The 19066-nt window shown below is 37.2% G+C and overlaps 1 protein-coding gene across 1 annotated transcript; it reads right to left on the bottom strand.

Moving 5' to 3' along the window:
- Positions 1-6885: 6885 nt before the first annotated feature.
- Positions 6886-8128, bottom strand: LOC139854399 (uncharacterized). The gene is made up of 2 exons (XM_071843704.1): positions 7437-8128; positions 6886-7354 (listed from the first exon to the last, which is right to left on the bottom strand). The coding sequence occupies exons 1-2, from the start codon at positions 8126-8128 to the stop codon at positions 6886-6888; spliced, it is 1161 nt and encodes a 386-aa protein (XP_071699805.1).
- Positions 8129-19066: the final 10938 nt, after the last annotated feature.

Raw genomic sequence — 19066 nt, 5'->3', positions numbered from 1 at the left:
TACTAAGCTGCCGAAGACGGTGGGCGGATGCGATACTATTTGGGTTATTGTTGACCGCCTTACCAAATCTGCACACTTCCTGGCGATGAAGGAAACTGATACAATGGAAAGACTTGCTCAGCTGTACATCAAAGAGGTTGTATCTCATCATGGTGTACCTTTATCGATCATCTTCGATCGCGATCCCCGTTTTGCTTCTAGATTTTGGCGTTCTTTGCAAGAAGCCATGGGAACTCGTCTTGACATGAGTACCGCTTATCATCCTCAGACTGACGGGCAAAGTGAACGAACGATTTAGACCTTGGAGGACATGTTGTGTGCATGTGTTATTGATTTTGGAAAGGCCTGGGAAAGGCATTTGCCACTCGCCGAATTCTCGTACAACAACAGTTATCACTCAAGCATTAATGCTGCACCTTTTGAAGCATTGTATGGCCGTAAGTGCCGATCTCCTATTTGTTGGGCCGAAGTAGGCGAAAAGCAAATCACCGGACCCGAGGTAGTCCACGAAACCACGGAGAAGATTGCTCAGATTCAAGCTAGACTTAAGACTGCCCGTGATCGCCAAAAGAGTTATGCCGATCTTAAGCGTAAAGACTTTAAATTCAACGTTGGTGATCGTGTAATGTTAAAGGTTGCACCTTGGAAAGGTGTGATCCGTTTTGGAAAGCGTGGAAAGTTGAACCCACGATACATTGGTTCTTTCAAGATATTGGAACATGTTGGACCCGTTGTATACCGTTTGGATCTACCAGCACAATTGAGCTCAGTTCATCCTACCTTCCATGTGTCAAACTTGAAGAAGTGTCTTGCTGCACCTGAACTTATCATACCACTTGAGGAACTTACGATTGACGACAAACTCCACTTTGTGGAGGAACCAGTTGAGATTATGGATCGTGAGATCAAAACTTTGAAACGCAACAAGATTCCGATTGTACGGGTACGATGGAATGCTAAACGAGGACCTGAGTTTACTTGGGAGCGAGAGGATCAAATGATGCAAAAGTATCCTCACCTTTTCCCGACTCCTCCATCTACCTCAGCTTAAATTTCGGGATGAAATTTTCTTTAACAGGTGGGTAATGTAACGACCCTGGAATTTCCAACGTTTATTTATTAATAATTATTATTATTAATACGTATGATTAAACGAATGTACGTTATTACATTTACATGTTGCCATGATTGCCCGTACTTGACTTTTAAGGGCCCGAAACGTCTTTGTGACACCCGGAACTTTCACGAATAATATTTTTAGATATTATTTACATTCATGATTAAATTTATTAATCATTTTAATTAACTAAGGCTATTAGTTAGTTACTTGGGCTTTAATTGGTTTAACTTGTGATTTATTTGAACTTGGGCTTTGTTAGTGTAATGGACTCATGTTATTGGACTTCCAAGCCCACCCTACACTACTAGTGGACTTAGTTACCCCATGTCTTCAAGTGTAAGTATCATTTAGTAAGGTAACTAGTTAGTTTCAACACTTGGAATCTAGTTAACATACACTTCCCATGCATGCATCCTCATTATCCAACTTTTGTCATCTTTACATACTAGTAACCAATGAACCAACGCTTCTCCTCCTTTTTTCTGCTGAATGCCGAAACCATGTGACCATTTAGTGGTGTTTTGAATTTTTTTTACACTACTTGTTCACTAGTACTCACTTGCATCTCTCATTTCCAACTCACACTCTTACTTGCAACATTTCTTTTCTCTCTTTTCTCTAGTTCTTGTAAGTAATCTTGAAGACTTTTTCTCTTCTTCTTTTCTTCTTAAAACCTTATACATACATGCAAATCATCATCATCATTTGTTGTTCTTTGTTGTTAATGTTACTTGTCTTGTTAATTGTTGTTATTTACTTACATGTTTCAAGAATCTAACTTTCTAGTTTGATTCATCTTTTATCTTGTTTTAACAAGAACAATCAAGAACTAAACTCTCTAGTTTAAGTTCTACATATAATGTTTCAAAGATTATAAAGTTCTTGTTGTTGAAATCATACTTGTAAGTCATGGAAGTAAACTTAAAGTTTACTTTACTTAAAGATCAACTTTGGTTGAATCTTTAAAGTATGAGCAACCCTTGAACTAATTACTTGTTTAGTTAACTTATTTCTTTATTTTATACACTTTAATTTCATGTAGTTAGTTTATATGGTCAAGTACTACAAGTTAGTCTTGATCTCATATCTCTTGAACAAATCAAGTTAACCTTGGAAGTTCAAGAACACACAAACAAGTTTTCTTTAAATGTAACTTTGGATCTAGACTTTTGAGTCTTGGATCTTCAAGATCGAACTAGGAACTATGTTCTACTACTTATGATCTTGATTAGTTAGTTTACTTTCAAGTTTGTAACTTGTTATTTGCTTTAAAGTCCATGTATGTGTTAGATCTAAGACTTTGATGCAACTTTGGTTCATCAAACTTCATACAACTCTTAAGTGAGTTGTGCTTCATGTCTTAGACTTGCACATGGGTTATGATGGTCAAGACTTGGTTAAGATGATGTAGATACATCAATGAGTTGTACACTTGAAGCTATATGCATCAAGGATGAGAGCCATGATAAACATCAAGCACCAAGACCACCGGAACCCTTTTAAACTCACTGTTCTGTCCAAAACCTACTGACCTGATGCTTCTGGAACATACCAGAAGACCTGGGCTGTTCTAACCTTGATTTTTAGATAGAACTTTTCGATTAGATAACTTTTCATATAAGGCTCGTCTTAATCCGAGTTACGGTTTAGAGTCTACGGCCCCCCGAGCGTCACTATGTCCATTTACTTTTCTGTTTTCTGTGTACAGTTTCTGTTTTTCTGGTTTCTGTAACAGACCATTAAACCTGGGCTACTGTAACCTTGATTTTCAGATATCTCAGTTCGTGTAGATAACTTTTCATATAGGACTCGTCTTAATCCGAGTTACGGTTTAGGATTTATGGCCCTCCGATCGTTACTATGTCCTTTAACGTTGTGCAGAAATTTCTGACCTACTCGCACTTAGACCGTCGCCACGGTCAAACCCAGATGATTTTGCTTTTTTAAATTTTACCACACTTAAAGGACTCATAGACGGAGCCATGGCCACTGGTCTCACCTTAATTCAGTAAGGGTAGAGGCCGTGGTGACTGACCGAAGTCAGACTTTGTTGAAAACTACTTTCATAAACGAAACTTACTTTACGCCTTTTGTTTAATGATGATTGATGATGACCCTTAAGACCTTAAATACATACTTTTAAACCTATTAAGACGATTTACTGACTTAGTACTATTTTACTTAGGTTGAGGACTTCGGACCATTTACTTGCACACCTTTCCCGACTACTACTTTACCGCTACATATCATTGTGAGTTATAGCATTCCCTTTTTACTTTAACTTATTTTGGGAACTGAGAATACATGCGGATTTTATGTTTTACATACTAGGCACGAGTACTTAAACTTATATATGTGTGGGTTATACAACAGCATAAACATTCCCTTTAGCTCGGTAACGTTTAATCATTGGTTTATGAACCGGTGAACGCGAATATTAGATATGGATCCATAGGGTTTGACATCCCCACTCGGGCTACTCGCGCTAGCAGTCAACGAGTGTTTAATACTTCATAAACATACGCACTCGCCAAGTGTACTTTCAGGGGGTATTTTAAACGTTAAGTTAGTTACCAAGTGCCCACGGTTAACATATACTTTATCATACTATTTTGAAACGCTCTTTGTAGCACTAAAATCTCGTGGCCTACCTTACATACTGTTATACTTAAACTATAGCTCACCAACCGTTGTGTTGACATTTTTAAGCATGTATTTCTCAGGTGCTTGAGGTTGCTTCCGCTGTGTACTAGTCGTGCTGTAGAACCCGCTGCTTAGAGTTGTTATCGCATGACTACTTATCTTGCATTCAAACTTATTTACTTTTGAAACTATGTTATGTAACAACCTTTGGGGTCACGTACACTTATTTATTTGCTTCTACTTAGTGAAGCATGCTTTTGAAATGTAAAACATTTGATGTCGGTTATGACATCCCCTTTTTATCTTGAATGCAACTTCTTTAATTACAGCATATAGTACTTAACCTTGTAATGATCCTGTTGTTGATGATTCGTACACGATGGTTTTGTACGGGGCATCACACACTCTCTATCCAAAAATGGATACTCTAAAGAATTGAAGTCTATCAATTCTTTATAAATCAAAAGATCTAGATACCTTTCACCAATCCATAAAAATTTCCCAAACAAACCCTACAACCTGTCTTCCTCTTGAAGGAATGCCTAGGAAGAAGATCAGTGCCGTTCTTACTTAACCGGTGGAGATATCGATGCTTTACCAAGCCTATGATGAGAACTGTTACACGACTGGCTTCTGAGCGACAATACAATTAGATTAGGACACCCTAAACACTTGAGTGATATGAGTGATCCGCTAATGAGGAGCCTGGTCATGTATACTCTACATTTGAGAGTTGGAAAGTACGCTTTTTTCACTATAGACGCAATTGAAATCTACCTACCAAATCATCGAAGCTCGAAACTTTTTCTAATACTTTCAAAAGATGTGATGACTTCTGATGAAAGCATAATAAAAGATCCACGGGTGAGAAAGGGAGAGTCTATTATAAAGAACCTTATATTCCCGCTTTTTGCTTGAGGACAAGCAAGCTAAGTGTGGGGTATTTGATATCGGCCAAAAAGTCACATTTTTACCCTCAATATTAAGCCCTAGAACAATAAAGATTCAAACTTTGTTGACAAAATTATCTCTTTTTCGGTTGTTCTTGTAGATTAAGTACTAACGAAGGCGATGCAAAAAGAATCAAGTAAAACAGAGCTAAAACGAAGATTCTAGAGCAAAAACATTGAAAGACAAGAAATCAAGTTACGATCCAGTGAATTTCACCTGACCAGGCAGCCAAATGGCCTGCCAAATGGCCTGCCTAGCTCACAAATGACTTGCCACACACCCAGATCAGACGGCCCCTGCAAACGGCTTGATCTAGAAAATGGCCCCTACAAACGTCCTGCCAAACGGCTTGCCAAACGGCCTGCCAGCCGTTTGCAGGAAAATTCCAAGTCTATTTAAAGGGCTCTCTCCATCCATTTCAACACACATTTAATTTGTAATTCACTTTATATTTTCAAGCTTTTAGTTAGTTTTTAGAAGTAGTTAGCTTAGCTTTTATTTTCCGGAGGATATCCCGGCGAGTCCCTGCGATCTCGGGTAGATTTCTTCAGCCTTTTTAGGTTTTTATCTGAAACACTTGTCTTTTGTATTAAACATGTGTTATTACTTTTTATGTTTAATAATACGTTCCGATATTACCATGATAGCTTAATTAGTCTGTATGTTGCCATTATAGAAGTTTGGGTTAGCGTAATTATGCTAATTCAGTACGATTACTGTCGTAATACTAAACTAGGAAGTCTGATAGATTTGTATGCTAGCATCTTAAGGATTAACCAACCTAGGTTGTGATCAGGACTTGTCCACTTATATGAAGTTAGCTACTTCATAAGATTAAGACCCCTAGTTATACTGTATCTGAAGATTCTATGAACTCGGTATGGCCGGAGTTCCCGAGAGGCATTGAATGCGCTTTTAGGACACGGAACTTAGGAATTGAGACATGAATGACCTAGTATGCCTATTAACTATTCCGAAGAGATTTCTTATGAGCTGTTAAGATCTATTTAATGCCTTCACTGTGTGACCCAAGCCTGTTGCATGTTCTTGTTTAATTGTTGCCTTAGGACTAAGTCATATCAACTGTTTAGGTATTTATTAGGTTTCTATCTGCTTTGCTTTCAGTATATCAACAGTAATGAAGTATAATGCTTGAACTGATATGATCTCATTAGTATGATGAAATGGTTGTTAGTTTTCATTTAAGATTTTGCCAACTTAAACCAACGGACTCCTTCCATTTGTGATCAGTGTTCAATCAACACGGCACGTTGTTATTCAGTTAACTAAACTGATAACGAGGGTTAGGATTAGAGCTCAACTCACTAATAAACCTAGTACTTTACTGAGGATAACCTACAAGGTATAGCTACCTTTCAATTATACAACCAAGTGAGATACTTCTTACTGCTCAACGAGAACACCGAGAGTTCAGAGACAAGTAGGCCTGTGTAATTGGCTCATCCAACCAGATCTAAATTATTCCAAGCATAGCCTTAACATAATGCATTATTACCTTTCCCTAACCCAACACTGATATCTTGGTCAACATTTCCCTGATCTGCATACTCCGGATATCCTTCCACTTATTTACCTTTCCACACTTAGGACTTTTACCTTAAACCAACTACTATCCTTATGTAGGTAATTTAAATAAAAGACAATCATCCACTTGATTTTCAATTCGTTAATCTATTCAAAAATTCTACACTAGGTTAACTTACACCTTCTCCACCTTAGAAAGTAAAAGTATGTTTAGGCCCCGCATAATATAAATAAAAAACCACTGTTTGCCACCTTGATCAACTGAATCGGACATCCTGCGGCCTAACAACACCGCACAAATAAAACCGTCCATTTTGGCCGTATCTTTGTAGTGACATCAAAAGTCTTAACTTATGATTTAATGTCCAAGTGAATTAGTTATAAGTTTGAGTATTTGATTAATAAGTTTACTTATTAAGTTATTATATAAGGGTATAGATTTACAAAAGTCCAAGGTTTATGGTGATAAGTTAAGGTTTCAAGATATTATACAAATGTGCATGACAACTCTTGATTAAACAAGACTTAATTGTAACCTTAGAGTCTTACTAATCCTAAAAACAAACCAAGATATAATTTATCAAAACTACTAGTCAAGTTGAAAATTCTAAGTCATGAAAGTTAGATTAAACAACCTGGTCAGAAAAGTTCGGGTTGTGACAGCATCTGCTTGACGGATGGCGGCCATGATTCGCCTCTTCCAATAAATTCAAGTTTTCACGCAAGATAGATGAATTATTTTCTATATCAAATGCCAAAACTCTTTGTGTCGGAACACGAAACTCAGCTGGTATTATTGCCTCAATGCCATATACCAAGCTGAACGGTGTTTCACCCGTGCTCCATTTTGGCGTTGTACGATGAGCCCACAAAACATATAGTACTTCATCTACCCATTTAGTCTGACTTAAACCCAATCTAGCCTTTATGCCAGCTACAATTTCCTTACTTGTTACCTCAACTTGGCCATTGGTTTGTCGGTGAGCAACAGATGTAAATGTTTGTTTGATGTCTAATTCCTCACACCAACTTCTGAACGGATTATCTGCAAACTGCTTACCAGTATCACTTACAACTTCATTTGGAAAACCATATCTACACACAATATCATTCCATATAAACTTCTTTATTTTTTCACCCGTTATTCGTGCTAACACCTTTGCTTCAACCCACTTACTGAAAAAAATCAATTGCAACCACCAAGAACTTTGCATTTCCAACACTTCTTGGAAATGGCCCTACTATGTCAATTGCCCACTTACAAAATGGCCATGCGGATGATACTAAGATTAAATAATATTTGGGTAAACGTTGTACGACTCCGTCCCACTGACAGGCATCATATGCTTTGATTATCTCTGTTGTATCTCTGTAAATTGTTTGCCAATAATACCCTTGTCGCATTATCCACCCTACAACAATTCTATAACCATAATGTTGTACACACAAACCATCATGCATCTCTTTCATCACATCTATTGCTTGCCGTGGTGCTAAACACCTCAAATTTGGACCATTGAAAGATTTTCTATAAAGCACACCATTTTCCAAGACGTAAAGCGGAGCACTTACCTTTATCTGTCTTGCCTCTGTGACATCAGCTGACAGTGTTCTGTCCTGCAAATACTTCACATAGGGAGTCATCCAACACGGTCCTCCTTCTTCAACTGTTGCTACTACCACTTTTTCATCAATTGATTTATCCTGCAAAACTTCCACTAAAACTTTCTTATGCAAGTGTTCAAATGTTAGTGTTGCTAATTTACTCGGAACATCTGCCTTTTTATTCTTATTTCTTGATATTTGCACAACTTCCAAAGTTTTAAATTTTTTTGAAATCTTTTCAACCAATTGCAAATATCTTTTCATTGATATATCCTTTGCTTCAAATGCTCCATTAACTTGTTGTGCTACAATCTGAGACTCTACATATGCACGCAAATGCCTTATATTGAAATGTCCAGTTCATATCGATTATAAACGTTTCATATTAATTGATTTCGTTGCGAGGTTTGACCTCTATATGAGACGTTTTTTCAAAGACTGCATTCGTTTTATTTAAAAACAAACCATAACCTTTATTTTATCAATAAAGGTTCAAGAACCATAACGTAGATTATCAAGTAATGATAATCTAAAAGATAACGTTTTACACACAAATATTACATATTGGTTTACAACAATATTACACATCGATTTAAATCTCCGAATGCAGTTTTTAAATAATATATTACAAGTATGCTGACTCCAATTCTTGTCCTTAAATTAGCATTCAATAGCGGAAGCTTTTAATAATCACCTGAGAATAAACATGCTTAAAAGTCAACAAAAATGTTGGTGAGTTATAGGTTTAACCTATATATTTATCAAATCGTAATAATAGACCACAAGATTTCCATTTCCATTTTCTATAACATGCGAACTGCATAAAAATCATTCATATGTTGAACACCTGGTAACCGACATTAACAAAATGCATATAGAATATCCCCAAAACAGAAATCCATCTGTATTAATAACTCAAAGTACTAAAGCATACCATTTTCCAGTATGGGGGGAGTTAGTGCCCGTAGATCTACCTTTAGGATTCACATCAATTAGGGTGTCTGTTCCCTAATTCTTAGGTTACCAAGCTAAAAGAGTGATATTCGGTATTCATAATCCAACATAGAATGTAATTTCAAGTACTTGTGTCTATTTTGTAAAACATTTACAAAACTGCATGTATTCTCATCCCAAAATATTAGATAGTAAAAATGGGACTATAACTCACTTTCACAGGTTATCACTTCATCGAAAAATAACACTTGGCCACTGGTCGATTCACGAACCTATAACAAATATGTATGTATATATATATATATATATATATATATATATATATATATATATATATATATATATATCAAAGTATGATCGAAATATAATTATACCATATTTTATTATGTTTTAATGATTTAAGTTTGTTAAGTTGATAGTTCAATGTTTGTAGTCCACAAATAATTGTCCACAGTTAGTAGTACAGAAATAAATCAATATATATTATCTCAAATCAATCCACGACCCAGTGCATACAAGTCTCAGACTCGATCACAACTTAAAGTATATATATTATTTTGGAATCAACCTCAACCCTGTATAGCTAACTTGATCATTACCGCATATAGAGTGTCTATGGTTGTTCCCAAATAATATATATAGATGGGTCGATATGATATGTCAAAACATTGTATGCGTGTCTATGGTATCCCAAGATTACATAATATATGTTAGAATACATGTATAATACAATATAAGTTAGTTAAGTTATGATTTGTATAGATTTGTTACAAATTTCACGTAGCTACAACAAGCAAAATTATCCAATCTTGTTTTACCCATAACTTCTTCGTTTTAAATCCGTTTTGAGTGATTCAAGTTGCTATGGTTTCATAATGAACTAAAATTTATGAAACTAAACAGAAAAAGTATAAGTTTATAGTCGGAAATACAGGTTTCAAGTCAATATTGTAAGAGGTAGTCATTTCAGTTGAAAGAACGACGTCTTGATGACCATTTTGAAAAACATCGTGTTAAAAGTCAAGTTAGAATCAATAAGTTAGGCGGTGTTCATCGTGTTTCCAGGTTTTAAATCAATAAGTTAGCATATCATATAGATATAGAACATGTGTTTAGTTGATTTTAAAAGTCGAGTTAGAAGGATTAACTTTATTTGCGAACAAGTTTAGAATTAACTAAACTATGTTCTAGTGATTACAAGTTTAAATCATCGTATAAGATAGTTATGTATATATGAATCGAATGATGTTATGAACATCATTATTACCTCAATTTTAGTAGGTAAACCTACTGGAAGTGATAAGAAATGATCTAGCTTCAAAGGATCTTAGATGGCTTGAAAGTTCTTGAAGTAGAATCATGACACGACAACAAGTTCAAGTAAGATTTTTACTCGAATTAAAATAGTTTATAGTTATAGAAATTGAATCAAAGTTTGTATATGAGTATTACCTTGAATAATAAAGATAACCTACTATAAATAACAAAGGTTTCTTGACCTTAGATGATTACTTGGAATGGATTTGAAAGCTTGGAAGTAGACTTGCAAACTTGAAAGTATTCTTGATTTTATGAAACTAGAACTTATAGAATTTATGAAGAACACTTAGAACTTGAAGATAGAACTTGAGAGAGATTAATTAGATGAAGAAAATTGAAGAATTAAAGTGTTTGTATGTGTTTTTGGTTGTTGGTATATGGATTAGATATAAAGGATGTGTAAGTTTGTTTTCTTGTAAATAATTCATGAATGATTTATAATACTTTTTTAATTTTGTGAGATATTTCATGCTAGTTGCCAAATGATGGTTCCCACATATTTGATGACTCATTAAGGGCTGCTAAGAGCTGATCATTGAATGTATATACCAATAGTATATAAAATTAGAATCTAGATATTGTACGAGTACGAGTACTGAACGAATACGAGTAGAATTCTTGATGAAAATGTATGAGAATGCAATTGTAACCAATTTTGTTAAGTACAAGTATTTTGATATGTGTCTTAAAGTCTTCCAAAAGTATATTAATATATCTTAATACACTACATATATATATATATATATATATATATATATATATATATATATATATATTTAAACTGAGTCGGTAAGTCATCGTTAGTCATTACATGTAAGTGTTGTTTTGAAACCTTTAAGTTAAAGTGTTGTTTTGAAACCTTTAAGTTAACGATCTCATTTAATGTTGTTAACCTATTGTTTATTATATCTAATGAGATGTTAAATTATTACATTATCATGATATTATGATGTATGAATATATCTTAATATGATTTATATACATTAAAATGTCATTACAATGATAATCATTATATATATGTCTCGTTTCGAAATTCTTAAGTTAGTAGTCTTGTTTTACATATGTAGTTCATTGTTAACTTACTTAATGATATATATAATTATCATTTTATCATGTTAAATATAGTGTAAGAATATCTTAATATGATAATCGTTATATATATATCGTTTCGAGTTTCTTAACTTATTATTCTCATTTTTATGTATATAACTCATTGTTAATATACCTAATGAGATACTTACTTATCATAATATCATGTTAACTATATATATATATATCTATATATATCATCATATAATTTTTACAAGTTTTAACGTTCGTGAATCGCCGGTCAATTGTAACACCCCGTTTTTCAGTTACGCGTTATTTCGAACGTCATTCGAAATACGAGGCATGTAAGTGTATATTTGGATCTCAAATAAAGTTGGATTTGATGTTCTAAAACCTTACCATTAGAAAGGAAATCTCATTACGTTTCCAACGATATTTGATTCATTGAAAACGGAGTTACGGTTTGAAAGTTACGACCAAAACAAGTTCAGAAAATTGAGTCAGTTAATCTGGACGCCGTCCAAGCTTTTTGGACGCCGTCTAAAAGGCCTGATGGGCCAGCTGTGACTTTTTGAAGCTTTTAAAAGCGGGTATTTGGGTCTTTTCACTTGGGGGTCGTTTGGGCCATCAAAACTGATCTAAACTCACTCTTATCCCCATTTTCACCCACAAACACTCCCAACCAACCCCTAGAGTGAGAGAGAGGAGGTTCTAGAGAGAGTTGGGGATTTGGAGAAGAAGGAGTGTGATTCGGGTCGGGTCACGAGAGTTAAAGTTGTTCTCCTCATTCACGGCTACGTTGTGGTAGTGTTGATAAGTTCTAACTCTGAGTTTTTATTGTTTGATTTGATAATTAATTTGGGGTTTCAACTTGTATGTTCTTGGGATAACCCGTTTAGTCATTAATGGAAGATTTGAACTAGTAATCGGGTTTATTGTTGATGATTGCGGGTTTTGGGTTGGTGAACGATTTAGCCTTGCTTAGAGCTCGTAAATAGTGTGTAATCACTTAGTTTAGTGATTATGGAAGTATTGGAACCCATTTGGGTATGTTTGGAAGACTAGTTTTGAATTGGGTCAAAATTAGGGTTTATGTGTCAAATTGGGTAAGATAAGTGTTTAACACTTGTGAATTGATTTAATTGGTGTATTAGGGCTATTTTCACTTGTGTTAGTGATTATTGGTTAGTTTGGGCATTTTTGGACTTATGTCAAAACGGGTTGACTTTGAATTGGGTCAAAATTGATGATGACACTAGTTTGAATTAAATGGATGTTAAACGCTTTTGTTAAGTGCTAAATAACGTTTTTAAATGGGTCAGAATTACCACCCGTAGTGGTAATTGGTGAAGTCCACCTTAGGTGTCTAAATGGGTTGATTGTGGAGGTAGGTATAAACCCTCGGTTAAGGGTGTTGGAGTCGAATTCTCGTGTAGAGAATGTATGTTAATTGTGTGTATATCTATATGTGTATTATAGGTAAAAGCTTGCTTGGTTGTGTTTGGAGACGGTTTACATATATGATTTGTGTGGGCATCTCGAGGTGAGTGGAATGATTATATATGTGTGTATATAATGTATCTATTTGTAGGGCGGGAGAGGGGATGGGTATGCGTTGTCTATACCACCAAGAGTTAGTGATATATTTCGTTGTACACTAACGATGGATATTTCGTTGTCCAATTTGCCCGAGAGTTAGTGATATATTTCGTTGTACACTAACGATGGACATTTCGTTGTCCAAACCGACCAAGAGTTAGTGATATATTTCGTTGTACACTAATGATTGCTTCGAGCGGATATTTTGTTGTCCGAATAGCCTAGGGGTTAGTGATATATTTCGTTGTACACTAACGGTTGTTATGAACACCGGTGAGAAATTCGAAGTACCATTCCCTCGTGTTATTGTTTGACCATGGTTACGTGTTGTAGTGTAGCATAATATATTATTCGAGTTATATATGCTATTGTTGTGCTAGCTTATGGTCTTAAAGATTGTAGCATTATACTTTGCGATGGTATGCTATATAAATTGCTAGCGTGTATGAGGTATTTGTGTAAGTGTTTGCAAGTAGGTATATTATATATGTATATGTATAATTATTGCATTCACTAAGCCTAGGCTTACCCCTCTCGTTGTTTACCTTTTTATAGGTATTGTGGTTTGAAGCTAGTTAGTTTGTTAAGCTAGATGCATAGGAGCGCTTGGGCTCGATGGGGTAGCTTTTGGATATTGATAGCGGTTGGATTGGTAGTCCCCGGGATTATGCTCTGGGTATCGGGTTGGGTTGTAGAGTCCTAATCCGTCTAAAGTTATAAATGGGTCGAAATCGCTACATAAATTGAAAAACGGCTCATTGCGGTCCCGGTGTTGTAAAACTTATTTTTATTGTAAAAATCTCTTAATGTTACTTAATATGATGTGTTGAGAAAGTCGTTTCGTTAAAAAGTGTCGGGAAGCGGGTTTTCCGCTCGCGTGAAATTTAAAAACTGATCAGTCCCCGTTAGTTCATTTAGACGCCGTCCTAAAGTGTTGGACACTGTCCAAGGCTTCAGTACTGGATGCCGTCCAGGAATCTAGACGCCGTCCAGATGTACAGGTTCAAATTTTTTTTTAGGCGTGTTTTTGGTAAAACGAAGTTGGGTCGTTACAAGTGGTATCAGAGCATAGTCTAAGGGAATAAGGTGACCTTGGAGTAGGTGCCTAGTCTTAGACTTATTGGCGGTTGTGCGTTATTTGCGGGACTTGCAGGAATACGGGTCGGATTGAGATTTGTTAGTGCCTTAGAGTAGGTGACTAACTAGGACTAATGTTTGTCCAAAGTATGATTATGTGGGGCCTTACTTCGCGTGTGAATTAGTGCCTTAGATAGCTAGTGCCTAATGTACGTAGGCGAACTTGGACGTTGCTTTAGTGATAGTCACCTAGGTTGTAGGTTGACTTGTGGTTGCGGTGTACTTATGTACATTTATTATTATATGGTATATAGGTGTATATATACAGGTGTCTTTTGTGCGGTGTCCTAGGGACGAATCTATTGGAGAGATTCGAATATTTGGCGGTTTGAGTGATCAAGTTCGCGGTAAGGACTTTGGTCACTCGGGTACTAGGAAATATCGCGTGTTATTTTGTGTGAATGTTGCGTCAGTCCAGGTAAAGTACTTTGCGTGACCATGTGAAAATGGTAAGGTACGCATTTGTAATAGTAACCGATCACCATTATTACGAAGGTGTATCTTGACATCAAGCATGACATGACGAGTACCGAACGGAGGAAACGTGGCATGGTTGGGGTAGATTCGGGATAAATGAGGAATCTTTATTGGTTCCTAGGTGATAGTTATCTCGGGTGATGTGCTTGTAGTCACATCGAGTTCGTTGAGAGTCGAGAAGTGTTACGGTGGATTCGGTTGGTTAAGTGAGCGAGCAAACTCACGAGTTTGGCGCGTACTTAGTCACCCTAGGTAGTGGGTGCACTATTGAGATTGTCATTTGGTTAAAGTTACCCATCGTAACTAGAATAACCGATTAGTGTGTATGTGTGTGTGCGACGAGGATCTGAATTCCGTAATGGGACGTAGCAAGTTTAATGATTGTAGAATTGAGTTACACTCGGTAGAGTGTGTGGTTAGAGAATCGTGTTAGGATTCTAGTTGTGAGTCGCCTTGGAATTGGCTAATCGCGGAATCTTCGGGTCGTTAAACTCATGGGAGTGGGACCCGTATAACGATGATTGTGTTAGTGTGTTGTGGGTTATAGGGTAACATTCCTAACGAAATATCCCTCGTAGCGGTGGATGTGACGATGTGCGGATGGGTGTAAGACTTGGTGTTTTCAAGCATCTCCTTAGTGTTAGATAAAGGGCTTCATTAGGCTATATCGTTTGGCCTTGTGGAGTTACGGGAAGTGTGTGATCGATATTAAATTTCATAAGACAATAAACCGTAAGGTTTGTCGGGTGGGTATGACTTCGGGTCATTATTGTGAAGAGATGGGTGACATCGAGTGTACGGAACCTAAAGATCGAGTTTCTAAAATTCGGTTGATTGTGGTGGGAGTCTGCATGATACTGCGTCAGGTACCTTTTTATACCTGCTAGTGTAATGTTCAACTCCGGTGATGGTGTGATCACTTTGTGCTTAGGGTGTCCTTGAGATACCCTTGGAAGCAGCGGAGGTTATAATAGTGATCGAAGGGTGATAGTAATTCGATGATTGCGAAAGTCGAATTTTGAGAACATTGTGATGAATACTTCTTATGAAGTGATGGGTGAGCGAATCATGTTGCTCTTAAGTGATAGACGGGTAAAGATGACCGGTGAGCCGGTGACGAACTTAATGGTCGGTTAGTCTGAAGGGTATGATGAAGTGTTGATATTGTGGTGGACACAATTAAGGTGTCGGAATTGGTCACTCTTCTCCAGAAGAGTGAGCAATTGTCGATAAAGGTTCGTTGCATGGAAGGTCGGGTGATCTCGACTGAGATACACGACTGGTTAAGTGTAGTGGCATATGCCTAGTCGTAGAGGCGTATGTGACACTTTGATGGAGTTCGCTTTGCGAATGATGAAGGACTATTAATTGTATTTATGGTATGAGGATGCGACGTTATCGCGTCTACGTCACTTCAAGCGATTGTGTATGTCGGTTCTGAGAGCCCGAATTGAATTCGTGGTGATTTGGAGTGTATGACCAGTGACGAGAATGGTCATGTGTTTCGTGGAATGCTAATTCCTCAGGACGTTATCATCTTGGCGGTGAGAATGTGGAGCCAAATTCTAAGTGGGGGAGTTTTTACTCCCGCTCGAGGAAGCTCCAGTGGTGTTATATATAGCAAAGTGTCAGAGTGTACCGTGCTAAGCCTCAATAGGTATTCGGAGTCCCTAACAAGGAAGAGTGACGGGTTGCTAATGTCGACTCGAGATCGTGCTTTACGATTGTGAGTTACAACTCTGGAATGTTATGAGTGAAGATTGTGAAGATGGGATCGAAGGAAGTGTAAGGCTTCCTATGTAAGGTGGTCGTGTAGTACCAATATGTGGTATGAGACCAAATGTGAAGTTTGAGATCCCAGAGTGAGAGAATGAAGTTGTCGTTGCGGGTGCTCTTGTATTGAAAAATTTGGGTTGTCGTGAAACCCGGACAGTATAATTGAATGAGAATGAGTTCGATATCGTGGCGAATATCATATTTCCCCTGTCGGGAAACACAATCGTGGAGATTGTCAGTGGATTATTCCACTTTACGGATGATTGTGAAGAGGAAAGTGTCGATTCTAATTGTCTCACATCGAGACACGCGGATGTTGTTTGTTTGCGAGAGTGTGTACCAAAGTGATGTGACCCGTAGGTCGCATTGAAATGTCGAGGCCATCCTTAACGGACGGTCTAGGTAGGAAGGTTCACCCGGATTTGGAGACTATTTTGTGATTCGTGTGGCGAATTGCGGAAATTTTGTGATGATAGTTCGCCGTTGAAAGGATTCTTGCATTCGAATAGCTTCTATGCTAGAACTAGGAAGACGTGTTATATGGTTCAGAGGAGAAACCTTGTGTCGAGTGTTGATGTTTTTCCTATTTCGTGGTGTATTAATGTCGTCCTGGATTAATCCAGAGACTGGTGGTCATGTGCGGATTGATTGGTGGGAACGTTTGTGTTCTTAGTGTAATTATTTGGTAGTACCGAAATTTCTTCATTGAAGGAATAACCCGGTTGTGGTGACTATAAGAAGTAATAGTCGGACGAGCGTGTCGATTGTCCCGTTGGCATCGACTTGTAAAATTGAGAATCATGGGTCTCTGGGGTGGAAAGCAAATGTTTGCACATAAGCGGATGTGCGATCATTGAGTGATACGGTTATGGACCGTTGAAAGTACTGAGTTTCGACGCGGCATGAATCCTTCTCGATTTGGATTAATGCAAGACTTGGTTCGCGGCGTAGTGGACCTAGTAGATCGCGTTGGGTGATATAGTTAGCTTGTTGCGAGTTTTAGCCGAGAGAACTTGAAGGGATTATGGTGTTTTCCGTATTTTTCCTAAGTGGGCAATCGAACGTTGAGTGTATGAGATACCGTTTGTTGTGGTAATTAGCGCTAGTGATTATTAGCGTGTGGTGACATATCCAAATTAATGGAACCGTTATAGATTACGAGTTTGGAGGTATGTCGGAGGACCTTTGAGTGTGGGTCCGTTTTGTTAAAGTGACGGAGATCATGGGGACGTGATCCAATTTAAGTGGGGGAGAGTTGTAACACCCCGTTTTTCAGTTACGCGTTATTTCGAACGTCATTCGAAATACGAGGCATGTAAGCGTATATTTGGATCCCAAATAAAGTTGGATTTGATGTTCTAAAACCTTACCATTAGAAAGGAAATCTCATTACGTTTTCAACGATATTTGATTCATCGAAAATGGAGTTACGGTTTAAAAATTACGACCAAAACAAGTTCAGAAAACTGAGTCAGTTAATCTGGACGCCGTCCAAGCTTTTTGGACGCCGTCCAAAAGGCCTGACGGGCCAGCTGTGACTTTTTGAAGCTTTTAAAAGAGGGTATTTGGGTCTTTTCACTTGGGGGTCGTTTGGGCCATCAAAACTGATCTAAACTCACTCTTATCCCCATTTTCACCCACAAACACTCCCAACCAAACCCTAGAGTGAGAGAGAGGAGGTTCTAGAGAGAGTTGGGGATTTGGAGAAGAAGGAGTGTGATTCGGGTCAGATCGCGAGAGTTAAAGTTGTTCTCCTCGTTCATGGCTACGTTGTGGTAGTGTTGGAAAGTTCTAAATCCGAGTTTTTATTGTTTGATTTGATAATCAATTTGGGGTTTCAACTTGTATGTTCTTGGGATAACCCGTTTAGTCATTAATGGAAGATTTGAACTAGTAATCGGGTTTATTGTTGATGATTGCGGATTTTGGGTTGGTAAACAACTTAGCCTTGCTTAGAGCTCGTAAATAGTGTGTAATCACTTAGTTTAGTGATTGTGGAAGTATTTGAACCCATTTGGGTATGTTTGGAAGACTAGTTTTGAATTGGGTCAAAATTAGGGTTTATGTGTCAAATTGGGTAAGATAAGTGTTTAACACTTGTGAATTGATTTAATTGGTGTATTAGGGCCATTTTTACTTGTGTTAGTGATTATTGGTTAGTTTGGGCATTTTTGGATTTATGTCAATACGGGTTGACTTTGAATTGGGTCAAAATTGATGATGACACTAGTTTGGATTAAATGGATGTTAAACGCTTTTGTTAAGTGTTAAATGATATTTTTAAATGGGTCGGAATTACCACCCGTAGTGGTAATTGGTGAAGTCCACTTTAGGTGTCTAAATGGGCGGATTGTGGAGGTATGTATAAACCCTCGGTTAAGGGTGTTGGAGTTGAATTCTCGTGTAGAGAATGTATGTTGATTGTGTGTATATCTATATGCGTATTATAGGTAAAAGCTTGCTCGGTTGCGTTTGGAGACGGTTTACATATATGATTATATATGTATGTATATAATGTATCTCTTTGTAGGGCGGGAGAGGGACCGGGTATGCGTTGTCTATACCACCAAGAGTTAGTGATATATTTAGTTGTATACTAAAGATGGATATTTCGTTGTCCAATTTGCCCGAGAGTTAGTGATATATTTTGTTGTACATTAACGATGGACATTTCGTTGTCCAAACCGACCAAGAGTTAGTGATATATTTCGTTGTACACTAATGATTACTTCAAGTGGATATTTCGTTGTCCGAATAGCCTAGGGGTTAGTGATATATTTTGTTGTACACTAACGGTTGTTATGAACACCGGTGGGAAATTCGTACCATTCCCTCGTGTTATTGTTTGACCATGGTTACGTGTTGTAGTGTAGCATAATATATTATTCG

Source organism: Rutidosis leptorrhynchoides, chromosome 6, assembly GCF_046630445.1.
Source record: "Rutidosis leptorrhynchoides isolate AG116_Rl617_1_P2 chromosome 6, CSIRO_AGI_Rlap_v1, whole genome shotgun sequence".
NCBI lineage: Eukaryota > Viridiplantae > Streptophyta > Magnoliopsida > Asterales > Asteraceae > Rutidosis > Rutidosis leptorrhynchoides.
Note: the sequence above shows the minus strand (reverse complement) of the source record. Positions and strands in the feature narration are given on the sequence as shown.

Excerpts from the sequence above, each read along its gene's own strand:
- LOC139854399 (XM_071843704.1), bottom strand. The coding sequence starts at position 8,128 with ATGAAAAGATATTTGCAATTGGTTGAAAAGATTTCAAAAAAATTTAAA. Across the intron at positions 7,355-7,436 it reads GTTGCAATTGATTTTTTTCA|ATATGGTTTTCCAAATGAAG; the intron begins GTAAGTGGGTTG and ends TATTGTGTGTAG.